The 14,536-nt window shown below is 49.8% G+C and overlaps 1 protein-coding gene across 1 annotated transcript in view; it reads left to right on the top strand.

The window, feature by feature from the left end:
- CACNG2 (calcium voltage-gated channel auxiliary subunit gamma 2) overlaps window positions 1-6,016 on the top strand; it is a 117,607-nt gene extending 111,591 nt beyond the window's left edge. Inside the window, exons 3-4 of the mRNA XM_052641005.1 lie at window positions 3,975-4,115; window positions 5,481-6,016. Of these exons, the coding sequence (XP_052496965.1) occupies window positions 3,975-4,115; window positions 5,481-6,016 (677 nt within the window). The remainder of the gene's footprint in view (window positions 1-3,974; window positions 4,116-5,480) is intronic.
- Window positions 6,017-14,536: the final 8,520 nt, after the last annotated feature.

Raw genomic sequence — 14,536 nt, 5'->3', positions numbered from 1 at the left:
CTATTAATACAGTAATACAGGTTACTAAGAAGTCAGGATAATTCATAAGGAAACTGTGTCTGGCATGAAAGAAAAAGGACATTAAAAACAACAAAAATCGCTACCCTTTACTGCCCTCCTAGTATCAGAAACAAAACAGTTATTATCCAATTTAGTCCTTGCAATAGCATGTCTCAAACATTCAGACACATACTAGTCTTGTTACAAAGATATTGTTAAAATGTGGGTTCTTTTTTATGTATTTTTATTGAAGTATAGTTTATTTACAACACTTAATTTCTGTACAGCAAAGTGACTCAGTTTTATATATATACATATATATGCTTTTTCATGTTCTCTTCTCTATTTTGGCCATGCTGTACAGCTTATGGGATCTTAGTCTGACAATCAGGGATCAAACCTGGGCCCTGGCAGTGAGGGCGCTTGAGTCTTAACCTCTAGAGAACCAGAGAATTCCCCATATTCTTTTCCATTATGGTTTATCACAGGGTATCAGATATAGATCCCTGTGCTCTACAGTAAGACCCTGTTGTTTATCCAAAATGCAGACTCTAATTCAGTACAGTTGAACTAGATGGGGCGGGGCCTGAGAATCTGCATTTCTGCTAAGCTCCTCTCATGATGCCCTCATTGCTGGTACTCGACTACCATTTGAGCAGCAAGGCCTTACATGCTCCTATGAACAGGAGATTATTATGACTCTTCCCATTTACAGGACAAGGAAACTGAGGCTCTAGAGAGTTAAGACCCTTGCCCAAGATCAGAGTTACTAAGTGGCAAAGCCAGGCTCTGAACTTAGGTGTGGCTAACTCCAAAATTCCTCTGTGACATTGCCCAGCCAGAATGACCTCCTTCAGAAGACTGTTTCAGTTTGGGGGTCACTGCCAGCTCGAAACCAGCTTTCTGCCAGCCTGGATCTGGGTCCTGAGGACTTCCATCTTCCTAGGCTGGTACTGTTTCCCAGCTGCCCCTATCACCTTTTTTCTGGGTAAAGAGGCCTCTTCCAAGGGAGGCTGGTGTCTGAGTTGGCTCTGCTGGAGTAAAGAGGCTTCTGTTTGTTGCCTGCTTGCTGCTTTGTTACCTTGTGAACTGATCCTGTTTTCTCCACATTGGCTGCAACACAGCAAATGTCTCCCTCCAGCCTGCCCACTCCCCCAACCCAGTACACACAGACATACACACACGCGCGCACACACATCCATGCACACACACACAGCATCTCATCTCCCTCCGCAGCTGGTGCTCTGTCTGCTGGCAGGAAAGCGGAGTTGGGGCATCCAGGCTCCCACAGCAGACTGGCTGAACCGGAAACGTCAGGCCCAGGGCTGCCATGAGGCATGAGCTCTGAGGATGCAGACCTGGCCTGCCAAATGCAGCACACTGCGGGCAGGAGGAGCCTGCTTCCTTGCAGGGAAAAGGCCAGAGACCTTCCTCCACCCTGCTCATCTGAGCAGCCGCTGCTGCCCTTTGGAAGTCACCCCAACCTCTCTATCTTTTTTTATACTGTCGTCCCTGTTTCCAGCTGGTCAGAAATCATAGCCACACAGAGAAGGAAAAGATTAGAAATCATCTAATGGTCCACACCCATGTTAAACATGGGGAAACCAGAGGTGGCAAGGTACCTGCCTCAGCCACACAGCAAGGAGGGGCAGAGCTGGGACCAGAACCCAGGTCTCTGGACCCTGCAGGATGCTTCCTGGGCTCTTTAAAAACCCGAGAGGAAGAGTCCAGGGTATCCAAAAGTTGGACTGATCTGGGCTTGAATCCTGACTTACTAACTGGGTGGTTTTGAGCAAGCTACATCACCTCTCTGAAACTCAGTTTTCTCATCTATAAATTGGGGCAAAAAATATACCCTGCAGAGGTATTATGAGGATTAAATTGTACCATGTATGTCAGACCCAATGCGGTGTGTTTGTTTAATCCATCCTACCTCTTTTGAGCTGGGTCTTCGATACACTCTTGCCATCCTCATGTACTTATGGAGATGGGCCTCCAGGTAACTGAATGGGCGCATCTGGGCATGCGTTCCTGTATGGTGGGGGTGGGGGGTGTCAATCCAATTGGGGATAGAGATATCATCTCAGAAAAGACCTGCAGGAAGAAAGCATCCACTCAGGTTTGGAGAGGAGGCAGCCCAGTCCTTTCCCGCCTGGGGAGAGGGCTACTACTAGACTGCAGAGTAACTCAGCTGCCCATCACCCTCTTACCCCTACTTCAAAATGAGCAGCTCAGGTGCCCCCAACTTGCAATACAGAACTCCACCCTTCTTCAAGTCCCCCCAAAATAATCCACTCATTCAATAGCATCACGAGCAGTGTAGACTGAAGATCCACCAGGGAAAGAAGGGTTTTACATCACATGTCACAGTAAATGGTTTAAAACTCCTTCTTAGAAAAATTCCTCAAGTTCTATATAGAAAAATTCTCTTCTTCACAGATCCTTTGTGGTCATGCTGCCACCAGAAGGAACAGGGATGGGCCAGTAGGGCAGGCACTTCCCCTCCAAAGCATACACCCCCCTACCACCCTCTGGGCCGAGCCAAAGGGTTCTCAGTCTAAAAGGACTTGACTTCCTAGGTTGCCATTGAAGCCACCCCAACGTGTCAGGAAGACATCCTTTTCCTTATACTAGCCACCAGATACCTCTGCCTCCTGCCTGGTCCACACAGGGCAGGACATGGAGTCGGAGATCCTCAGGTCACTCTCTGCCTATTTGAATCTGGATAGAAAAAAATATTTTACTTTCCAGACACACTGCCAAAGACTCCATGCCTCTGGGGCATCTTTCAGACACAGCCCCCCTCATGAACCCCCAACCACCTCCCCTCCCCTGCCGCAGCCATCTGTGCCTCTCTCTCATCCTCCTCCATGCTGGGGTAAAATGTTCATTAAAATATTCTTTTCTTCTCCTGCCTGTTTGTTCATCCTTCCTTCTTAACTTGTCTTGAGAGGTTTTTTAAATTTGCTTTTTGCTTTTATTCTCTTCCGTTTTCTTTGCAATGTGTCAGTTTCTTCCTCTTTCTGGACCACCTCTCCACGTTGATTCACAAGGCGAGCTTGTATTGGGGGCTTTCTGTATCTCTGGCTTTGAATTAGGTGTTGAGGACAGAACGAATGAAGAGAGAGAACTAAAAAAAAACAACAACAAAAATAGCTACAATCCTCTCTCTCATGGGATCCCATGACCTATGGTGGATGCTTATATATAAACAACTATTTACTATAATAACTATCTGAGCAAATGTTTACTATATGGCTTCAGAGACCTATCTTAAGTACATTACAGAATTAACTCATTTAGTCCTCACAATAATGTTAAGAGGCAGGAACTATCACCACACCCATTTTACAGGTGAGGAAATTGAGGCATGAAGAGATGAGATGACTTACCCAAACTTATACAGCTAATAAATGCTAAAGGCAGAGTCCAACCACCCAGCTCTAACCACTATAACACACCGCCTTTCTCTGTGCCCCAAGTGCCCCAAAGTGCAGAGGAGAAAGCTAATAAGTTTGCCTAAAGAAATCAGGAAAGGCGTTGTGGAGGAGGGGACTTTGAGCTGGGTTTTGATGGATGAATAGAAGTTGGCTGAATGAAAAAGAGCAAGAAAGACATTCTAGGAAGAAAGCTCAGTATGGCAAAAGTCAGAAACATACAATAATATGTCATGGGAAGTTTGTTGTGGCTGGACAGGAGGGAAGGTGGGGCTGGGGAGAGACCAGGTCTCACACGGCCATGTGAGTCTCACGAAGTGCTGGGGTTTGATCCTTGCAGAAGCCGGGAGCCCCTGTGAACTGAGCGGTGGCGTGCTCCCTCTCCCTCCCTAGTATTGCTAAGCAACCTCCACTCTGGTCCCGCCCATAAAACTCACCCAGCCCCCGCCCCGTGAGCTCCTCCCTCTCCTCCCTCTGGCACACCACCCTCATCTCACAGCCATGGCATTCTCTCTCCCCACCCACTGTGTTCTCCAGGGGCTGTGAGGGCCTCGAGCATCTTCCCGATCCTGAGTGTGATTCTGCTCTTCATGGGCGGACTCTGCATCGCAGCCAGCGAGTTCTATAAGACTCGACACAACATCATTCTGAGTGCCGGCATCTTCTTCGTGTCTGCAGGTAAGAGCTGCTGCACCAGGGGACCTGAGGCCAGGCCTACCAGCAGGGAGGAGGCTGAGGTTGGCGGGCCTGGTGACTGGAGGGCCCTGGCAAAGAAAGGAGGGGAGAGAGGAGAGGGACTTCTGGACCTTCCAACAGGCCAAGTCGCACAGAAGGCAGGCTGTGCTGGGCTCCTGTGCCATAGCCAGGCCTGAGCCCTCCACTGAGTCCACCGGGATTGTCCCCACACCGTGACCTTCAGCCCAGTGACTCACCTTTCCCCCACCTCCTGAGAGAAGGCCCCACTCCTAAGACCCTCTCAGGATGCTAGGTCTATCCTCATCACCCTCTTCCCTCCCTGTTCTACCCAGTTGGGAGCAGGCAGGCACTCAAAACCACATTTCTCAGTACAGCTACATGACAAGTCACACTGGCTTCAGATGCCAGAAGAAGAACATGGGTTGTAGCATGAGCCATTTAATAAGAACAACTAATGTTTAAGCAGCACTTACCACACGAAGACTCTTAACAGCTTTCATGTGTATTAACTTACATGTAGTAGTAACTCATATGTATTCATATGTATTCATCTTCCCCCAACCTAAAAGAAGTAAGCACTATTATTATATCTACTTCACAGATATGGAAACTTAGATGATGGTTACCTTGCCAAAGGCTTTGCATATAGGCAGTCTGGCTCCAGGAGGCAGACTTAACCCCTTGCTTGTGGTTCTTATTTAGACTCTAAGTTTTGTCTGACTCTTTCATACCCCATGGACTGTAGCCCATCAGGCTCCTCTGTCCATGGGATTTTCCAGGCAAGAATACTGGAGTGGGTTGCCATTTCCTTCTCCAAGGGATATTCCTGACCCAAAGATTGAACTGCAGTGGCAGGCATTGGCAGGCAGATTCTTTAAAACTGAGCCACCAGGGAAGCCCTAACCCCCTGCTACAGCAGCTTCAAATCCCAATGCAGCCTTAAGCAACCTACTTAACCTCTCTGCAATCTGTTTTCTCATCTGCAAACCCTTTGCAAAGCACTCAGCTGTGAAAGCAGGAAGTAAATGCTCAATAAGTATTATCCTTACTCAGTATATTGTAGAATGTCCTGCTGTTCTCTCCCTTCTTCCCATATCTGTGATTCCTTTAGCTCTTCCCTTTCTGACTCTCTCCAAACAGAATGATAGGATAGTAAGGTGATGCTGGCAACTTCCCACTATATCAGCCCATCCATTCTCCACAAAAACGCTGGACCAGGGAAAGCACATCCAGGTGTTCCCCTCCTGCCATCGTGCCCAGGGCCTGGCATCCTCTTTGGATACTAACCATCATTATTTCTGCTTTCCCCTCCACCCTGCCTCCTCTCCACGCCCATCCCGCCCGCAGGTCTGAGTAACATCATTGGCATTATAGTGTACATATCTGCCAATGCCGGAGACCCCTCCAAGAGCGACTCCAAAAAGAATAGTTACTCCTACGGCTGGTCCTTCTACTTCGGGGCCCTGTCCTTCATCATCGCCGAGATGGTCGGGGTGCTGGCCGTGCACATGTTTATCGACCGGCACAAACAGCTGCGGGCCACAGCCCGCGCCACGGACTACCTCCAGGCCTCCGCCATCACCCGCATTCCCAGTTACCGCTACCGCTACCAGCGCCGCAGCCGCTCCAGCTCGCGCTCCACCGAGCCCTCACACTCCAGGGACGCCTCCCCCGTGGGCATCAAGGGCTTCAACACCTTGCCGTCCACGGAGATCTCCATGTACACCCTCAGCAGGGACCCCCTGAAGGCCGCCACCACGCCCACCGCCACCTACAACTCCGACAGGGATAACAGCTTCCTCCAAGTTCACAACTGTATCCAGAAAGAGAACAAAGACTCTCTCCACTCCAACACAGCCAACCGCAGGACAACCCCCGTATGAAGCCCACAGGGGCCTCGCCAGCGCCGCCCAGAGCCGGGAGGAGGGGCGCGGCCCGCGGGATGGGCCCGGGGGTGAAGGGGGGGGGGGGGATACCAAACCATACCAGGGGGGACAAACCTTCCAAAAGGCAAGCAAAAAAAAAAAAAACACAAAACAAAACAAAAAACAAAAAAAAAAAGAGAAAAACATAACAAGTAAATTAAAAAAAAAAAAGAACAACATATAAGAGGAACAAAGAGGCAAAACAATAAATGTGCAAAAATATAAACAAGGGAAGGAAAAACAAACTTTAAAAAAAAGCAAGAGAGGATAAAAATTTAAAATAGAAAATAAATCTAAATGAAAATGCATGATTTCCCATGTACCATTATTTTAACATTTAATAAAAACCAATTTAAATGAAAACATACAAGGGAACCAAGATAATACTAAAGCAAAAAAAAAAAAAATGAGAAGGAGCGAAAGGAAGGGAAACGTTCTTTGCATTTATCAGGGGTTTATGTTACTTTTTTTTAACGCAGGGAGAGTTACTTTTCTGTTCCCTTTAACCCCAAGCGGGCTCCGCCTCCCTGGGAGAGTGGGGGAGGTGGAGACTCAGGGGCCCTGGGGCCAGGTTAGCCTCTTGGTCACTGCCAGGTCCCTGGAGCCTCAGGATGGGTGCCCCAGGAACGCTGGGCAAGCTCGGTGGCTTACGAGCCGGCTCCACCCAGCATTGATGGGGCAGTTGTAGGCCTCCAGGTGACCCAAGAGTCCTTGGTCCCTCCTGTCCGAAAGGTGCCTGGAGGGGGGTGCATCTGGGGCTTGCCCAGCCCTGGGGTTCCCAGTCCTTATGGTCCTTAACCCACTGTGATGACTTCCTAGGCCTTGAGGGAAGGGAAGGAGAGGGGATGGCTGCTAGTGGCTTGCTGAGATGCCTGGAAAACCCCGGAATCCTCAGGGTGAGCCTCTTGGGGTCACTGCCCCAAGCTCCTGTCCTTGGGGGCAGGAGATGCCCACCCCCCGGGGGGATATAAAGCATCTCTCCCTCCTCACCCCTCACCTCAGGGCCACGCGATGACCCTGGGGCGATGGTGGACCCCCAGACTCATCAGCCCCCAACCCCTTGGGAAGGGGGCTCACTGACCCTTTGGGGGTCCTTGGACTCGCTGAAGCCCCCTCAGGGCCCAGCGGGTCCAACAATGACACTGCAAAAAGGTTTCTTTTTACAAAAGAAAAAGGAAAAACAAGTGGTGATTTTTTTTTAATAAAAAAACCACAGACTATAAATAACTGTATATATATAATAAGTGGATTTACTTGCAAGAAAATCAGATAGTATTTTTCTTTTAATTCTTTTCCAGCTTTAAACTGTGAAAACAAACAAAAAAAATGGGGTGGGGTGGGGGACTTAAAATTTAGCAGGGAACTTGTAAAGAGAAAACAGAAAACAAGCATACAAATCCATTTTAAGAAACAAACAAGCAGTTGTGAGAGATGAGAGCTGGGCTTCAAGCAGGAGGGGAAGGGGAGAGGCTCCAGGGAGCCACAGGGGCTGTGATGTCTTTCCTTCCTTCCGGAAAGTGCTGCTCATATGAAAGAGAGAGAACCACCATTGAGAATCTGCTCCACGCAAGGGAGATAGCACACCCATTTCCACACTCACACACACACTCACAGTCCTCGAAGCCCAGCAGTGGAATCACTCATGGGGTCACACACTCAGTCCAAACCCTTCCATCCCATTCCCCAACCAGAAGCAGGATTCAGAGAAGACTGGCTCATGCCCTCCAAAGCCATTGACGACACAGCTCCAGATTGGCCTTTTTGTTCATGCACACCCTCTCACCACATACACACACACACAACACACACTCACACAGTTTGCATGCATGGAAAGGGCACTAGTCTGGAATCCCGCTCTGGATTCTGGAATCCCTGGCTTCGAGGCCTCCCTGGGCCTCAGTTTCTCCCTGTATAAACATGTGGATTGGTCCAGATGAGCTCCGAAGGCACATTCTCATACTTGGTGTCCATGACTCTTAAGATCTACCACCTACCCAGAGGAGGATGCCAAGGGATGACCAGATGGCTGCCCTCCAGCCCCCAGACATTCCCAAATCATCAGTCAGCCACTCAGATGCTCAGCCATACACACACACACACACACACACACATGCACCATATGCCTCCTCACTGTGCTCCCAACCCCCTGCCCCTACATCCAGTGTCAAAGCAAAAATACACACGTGAGCAAATGTATTCTGCCATTCAGACAGAGAGAGAAAGGTCCCAGAGGGCCCCAAAGCCGCTCTTTGTGTCCCCTTTCTTGACTTCCATACTCCAGTCACAGAGAGCAGAGGGGACTTCCTTGGAGGAAGATTAGCCACCAGGCTTCCCCCATAGTGTTCGGGGGTCAGGGGAAAGGAGGTTCCCCTGAGGTTTGCTGGGACAGGTGAAGGCTGAGAGATGGAGAGCAGAGCTTTTACACAGTTGGTCCGAGCGTGAGGAACAACCTCAAAGCTAACCTTAGACTACAGACCAAAGTTTGAGGGTGTCCCATGTTGCTCCCCTTTCTGCCCAGAGCAGCAAGGCCCGCTCAGAAGGGAAGAAAACCAGTCGCTTTCCCAAGCTCCAGTTTCAGCCCAGCCTGCCAGTCACTGTGCTGAAGGCAGGGGCCCCTGCTCCCCCCATCAGCATGGCTTGGTTCGTCTCTTTCTGGACATTGGCCTGGCCTTCTCTTAAGTTGAGCTCTGGGGGGTTGGGGGAGCGGCTGGAAAAGCTTTGGGGCTTGCCCACTGCCAGCTGCCCTTCCCATCCTTTGTCTGGGGAAGGAAAGCTCTTTTCTCAGATCAGTAGCAGCTGGAACCCTTATCCCAGCCTGAGCAACAAGACATCTGCCCGCCAACCTGGAAGTTTCCTGGAGGCCACGGGGGTCATGGCAGCCAAGGCCAGGTGGGGGGGGCCACCCAGTATTTCTCAGTCTCAGCAGAAGTCATAATCGCTCCATTCCCACCTCAACCTTGCCCACTGCCTGCCCCTACTGAAAGGATCAAGTAGGAGAGATAAGGGAGAAGCCCCAAGAAAACAGCAAACAAGCGGGCACTGTCCAAAGAGGAAACTTGACCCCAGTTCTCTGAGTCCTGGCAGAGTGTCTGGGATGGCAATCAGCACTTTTTCCTGGGCCATGAGGCCTGGGGCCTGGGTCCCCTTGAAGAAGGCCATGCAGGTATAGGGTGAAAGGGCTAGGGGGCCTGGAGGGAAGGAGCTGGGTTCAGGACCGTGAAGGCGCCACTTGCCAGGGTGGACAATAGCTCATGTCCAGCTCAAATCAGTTCAAGAAACCAACCTCCATTTTATTTTCTTGGTGGGTCCTTTTTTTTTTCAGACTGTTAACAGAAAAAAATTTTAAAAAGCTGAAAACAGAAAAAAGAAAAAAAAAATCCTGGTACATGAAATAAAGATTTTTTTTATAGCTTGGTCCTCATGTCAGTGGATTTCTTTCATTGCTTTCCCAGCTCCTAGTATACCATTTAAGATCATTCTAAAGCTGAAATCTGAGAACTCAGATTCTCAGACCTGAGTTGAGGGAGAGGAGGCTTAGAAGCCACGCAGTAGAATAGCCCTACTCCCCAGGTCATGGGATTCCTCCTAAATATCCTTTACTGATATTTAAACACCTCCAGCAACAGGAGGCCCACCCACTTCATAGGCAGCCCCAGCCCATGCTCATTGGTAAAAGTCTCCTCTCCACACGCATTTCAACCCACCTCTTCCATTGACCAGCAGCAATGAATGAATCCCTTCCCTTTTCAGCACAATAGTCCCTCAGATGTTTGAAGGCCATGAACATAACATCCTTGAGTTTTCAGCTTTAGAATAAATCAGCCTCCATCAACATCCCAACATCACTCCAGGGTTTCAATTGGCCCAGTGAAAGTGTGCAGCCTGGAATGGACACGACCCTGCCAGCGTACTTAGAGGGTCCACTGTACAGGGGTGCTATTCAGAGGCGATTGTGGATTGGGAGACAAGTAGGGAAGGTCTAGCAGGGGGACTTGGGACTCTCCGAATGTGAAAGTCAAGACGAGATGTGTCTTAGTCTTCTCAGACTGGTATAACAAAGTACCATAAACTGGAAGGCTATTTCTCACAGTTCTGGAGTCCAGAATGTCTAAAATCAAGGTGTCAGCAGACTCGATTCCTGATGAAAACAATCTTCCTGCTTGCAGACGGCCACCTTCTCACTGTCCTCACACAGCACAGACAGCCTCTGGTCTTCTTTTGTTATAAGGACACTAATCACATCATGTGAGCCCCACCCTCATGACCTAATCTAAGCTTCATTATCTTCCCCAAGCCCTGCCCCCAATACCATCACATTGTGGGTAAGGGTTTCAATACATGCATTTTCCGAGGGACACAAACATTCAGCGTGGGGCTTCCCAGGTGGCCTAGCAGTAAAAATCTACCTGCCAGAGCAGGAGGTGTGGCTTTGATCCCTGGGTCAGGAAGATCCCCTGGAGAAGGAAACAGCAGCCTACTCTAGTATTCTTGCCTGGAATAGGCAAGGATGGTCAGAAGTGTCTGGCGGGCTACAGTCCATGGAGTCACAAAGAGTTGGTCACAACTCAATAACTAAACAACAGCAACAAAACGTTCGGCCTATCAAGGCTAACCTAACGGGAAAATTTGACCCTTAACATTAGAGAAAGGCCCCATTTGAAGGCAGCTCCAACACTAGTCCACCAATGTCTGGCTCTATTCTAGTTACACCGCCAGGGTCAATTATTTGAAGGAAGGATGTAAGCACTTCTCCAAATGCGTTAAATACATTTCATTTAGTTCACTTGGACTTTAAAAAAACTGTCGTGTGGAATAGGATGGAAAGAAAGTATTTCAAAATCAAACCAAGATGTTAAACACAGACCAAAAAAGTCCTCTTCTGTTGGCAAATTGTAAAATGCTTCTTCCCCTCCCCCTCCTTACAGGGGTTTCCTGTGCCCACCTTCCTACCACCACCCTTACTGAATTATTATCCTTGACTCAGAAAAATAATAAATGCCATGAAAAACAGGAAAAAGAAAAGCTGACCAAAGCTTGTTTAAAATGAAACATTACGATACATTGCTCCAAAAGGAGAAAAAAGCTTCATTCTGTCCTACTAACATCTACAATGGCAGACCAGAAAGAAAAAAAAACATGGTGGTCTCTTTCATTATAATGGCTGGGATTCACTAGCCGGTCATCTTAATATTTTCACGTGGAGAGTCCGAAGGGTGATCTACGAGGGGTCACCAGGTCACCCTAGAGACAGCTGTAACAGGATCTTCCCTGGCAGTCCAGTGCCTAAGACTCTGCACTCCCAGGGCAGGAGACTTGGATTCAATCTCTGGTTGGAGAACTAAGATCCTGCATGACATGCTGTGTGACCAAAAAATAAAAGAAAAAGAAACCATTATAACAACGAACAGTGATGGGGACCAGGGAGAGTTCCAGACATCAAATCCCGTTTGGTCACAGACCAGGACTTCTTCATGAGCTTCAGGAGGTAGGGTCTCTGAGAGGCAAGACACTGTCTGAGATGCAAGGGAGGAAGCTTAGTCATTGTACACAGCTCTTCTTAGGGCTCAAGAGAAAAGAGATGGCATGCAGAGGTCCTCTGAGTCACACAGACTTAAGAGAAAGGCAGCCCCATAGCCTGGGGCCCCGGAAAACTCCCCTTAAGAATTGGTCAACACACATGACTCCCCTTGGGCCTGGCTGCCAAGCTTCCCACCCATCCCAAGAATCTCCTCCTCCAAGCTCACCCCTGACATTCACTGGCTCCAGGGCAGGAGTACAAATGGCCTCCATACTGTCAGTCCAAATGTTTAAGAGCTACAAATCAGACTAACTTTAAAATACATTCTATCCTTCTATCCTGACAAGTCAATCTTCACAATGACCTAAAATACAAAGAATTTAGAATTCTAAACCTCCTCTGAATTCTGCTCCCCAAAGTGGTACAGGGCAAGCCCACCCTGGCTCTGAGCCCACTGCCCGGCCCCCTCCCTCCCCTTCCAATCTCCAGCTCCACGTAGCATGCCCGGGGCCTCTAAGGGGGCGCCCACCCCAGCCTGCCCATCCCAGTTCCAGCTACAGTCACCTGAAACACTGACTCCTTGGCCACTGCTCAGGCCAGTTTTACCTCAGCATAGATGGTGGCCAACCATGGGAGCTGATCCAGGAGACTTTGGATAGAAATTCTAAAAAGCAGGCACCAGAGAGAGAGGGCTACAAGAGAGGTGCGGGCTCAGGATGAGCACACGGCCTTGGTCTGTGGACTCTTCCCCACCATGGGAGGGGCGGGGCGGGGGCGCGGAGGGCCAGAGCAAGGTCCCCTAACGCCCTGCACCCCTCAAGCCCAGGTCTAGGGGCAGCTCAGCCTCTCTCATGGTCCAATACAAGGGCTCTGAATCTGGGCAGGGCAGGGAGGTGGGGGGCGGGTAAGAGGCCATATAGCTCAGAAGACCTATCCCCTTGGGGGGGAGGAAAGGCATTTTAGAGTCCAGGGAAAGCAAGCAATTTCCAAACCAGACCTGCAGAGTGAATTGGCTTCAAGCATGCTGCCTGCCCCAGAACCTGACTTCTGACATCCCCAGCCAACAGTTCCTGTTTTGTTTAGTTTTGTTTTAAAAAGGGTATTTATTTGTTTTTTAGGTCACATCCTACAGCATGCAGGATCTCAGTTCCCCAAGCAGGGATCAAAACTGTGTCCCCCGCATTGGAAGCTCAGAGTCTTAACCACTGGACCAGTAGGGAAGTCGTCCCAGCCACGCCTTCGGATGGATGCTTGATGCTTTTCTTCTCCTTTCTCTACTCATACTCCACGCTTAGAGAACCCTCCCTGGAGAAGTGCTGAGCTCACCAAACTCCAAAAGCCCTGAGAGTGTCTGCAGGGGTGAGAGAAAGCTGCTGTCTCTGTGAGTGTCTAGACCTGACTCACAAGGAGCAGCAGTTTGGACTGGCTTCTAAGCCGATGCTGAGAAAGCTGCCTGGTAGACAAAGACTGCCCCACTCGCCGGCACACAGGTTCTGGAAAGTTGTCTGTGAGCCAGCTTGAAGGGACTCCTCCCAGTCCAAGCTGGAGGAGCCAGGCCCTTCCTTTCCCTCCCCCTCACGCTGTCACAGGTGGAAATTCCCAGTGTATGCCAGGGCTACCTCCTACAGGCTCAGGCAAACCCAGCATGTGCATCCCCTCTCTGCTCTGCGTTCACTGACACACACTGACACCCTGAGATTGGCTGTGCTGGGAGTATTTACAGCACAGAAGTGGGCAGGCGCTATCAGTGCAAACCAGGCAACCGTTTAAAACAGGGAGCTGATTGTCAAACCTCACCTTACCACTGCATAAATCTGTCACCATGGTGTGTGTTTAGGAGTTCACTCAAGCACGCCTCTGAGGCGCATTCATAGCCCTGACTGTGCACGTGCCCATGAGCATGCGTGCATGTACATACTCTTATGTGTAGGCCTGCGTGAGCACACACGAGTGCACACACAAACACTCACACTTATGGAATTAGATCCACTCACACAGACGTATCCGTTTAGTCGATCGCCTTTTCTTAACCACACCTGCTCCAGCAGGTCTTGGCTTTGGTCTCAAGTGTACAGACACGACCAGGACGCAGACTTCCCTGTGGGGAGCACTCAGTAGAGACAGGACCATGGACAGGAAAGAGAGGCTTGCACCAAGGCATGGCAAGGGGGGTGAGCTAACACGGGGTGGGCACACAGAGCAGGTGGTGCTCCAGTGAGATGGGCTGCCCACCGCACGTGCTTCTCTATGGACCTAACCTTCACACCCTCGTAGCCCCACCTGTGCATCTGCGGGCACAGGGAAGCATGGAGGTATATGATGTCACAGAAGCCCGCCCCTGTATGGACTCACGGAGCATATGTGTATGGGAGTGTGTGCACAGGCTCAGAGCATCAGTTGGAACCAGGGAACACCCTACTAGGTGAGATGGCCCCTTTCTGCCACCAGGAGGACCCATCCCTGAAGCAATAAGCCCAGGTTTCCTCTTCTCTCTTTCTCCGTCAATCTCTCCCTTTTTTGACCTCCCTCCTACCTTCTCTCTTGCTCTGGCCCTCCTTCCCCATCTCTCCCTCACTTTCTCTCCCTCCTTCATCTCCAGCTGAGTTACCAGTCTGGCTCACCTCACCCACATGGCTATGAAAAGGACCCCAAAGGAAATGAGAAGCAAATGGGAAGATCGCCCAAGGCACCTCTCTCCACCTCAACTGCTCAAACCAGAGAAGGAAGGAGGCCCTCAGATGGGCTCTCTGAGGCAGCCTCTTCAATGAGTCCAACAAGAACAAGAATGTCTGGCATGAGGGGGGAAAAGAAGAATGGCTCTTCCCATTCCATTCAAGTCAGAAGTCTGGGATGGCCTATCCTGACCCTTACACAGTTCAGGATCTCACAGGCTAAACCACTCTTTCTTTATGTTCCTCTCTCACTCAAAATCTTCAGTGCCTCTCCAGTGCCACCACAGA

This window comes from Budorcas taxicolor, chromosome 5, assembly GCF_023091745.1.
Source record: "Budorcas taxicolor isolate Tak-1 chromosome 5, Takin1.1, whole genome shotgun sequence".
Taxonomy (NCBI): domain Eukaryota; kingdom Metazoa; phylum Chordata; class Mammalia; order Artiodactyla; family Bovidae; genus Budorcas; species Budorcas taxicolor.
Note: the sequence above shows the minus strand (reverse complement) of the source record. Positions and strands in the feature narration are given on the sequence as shown.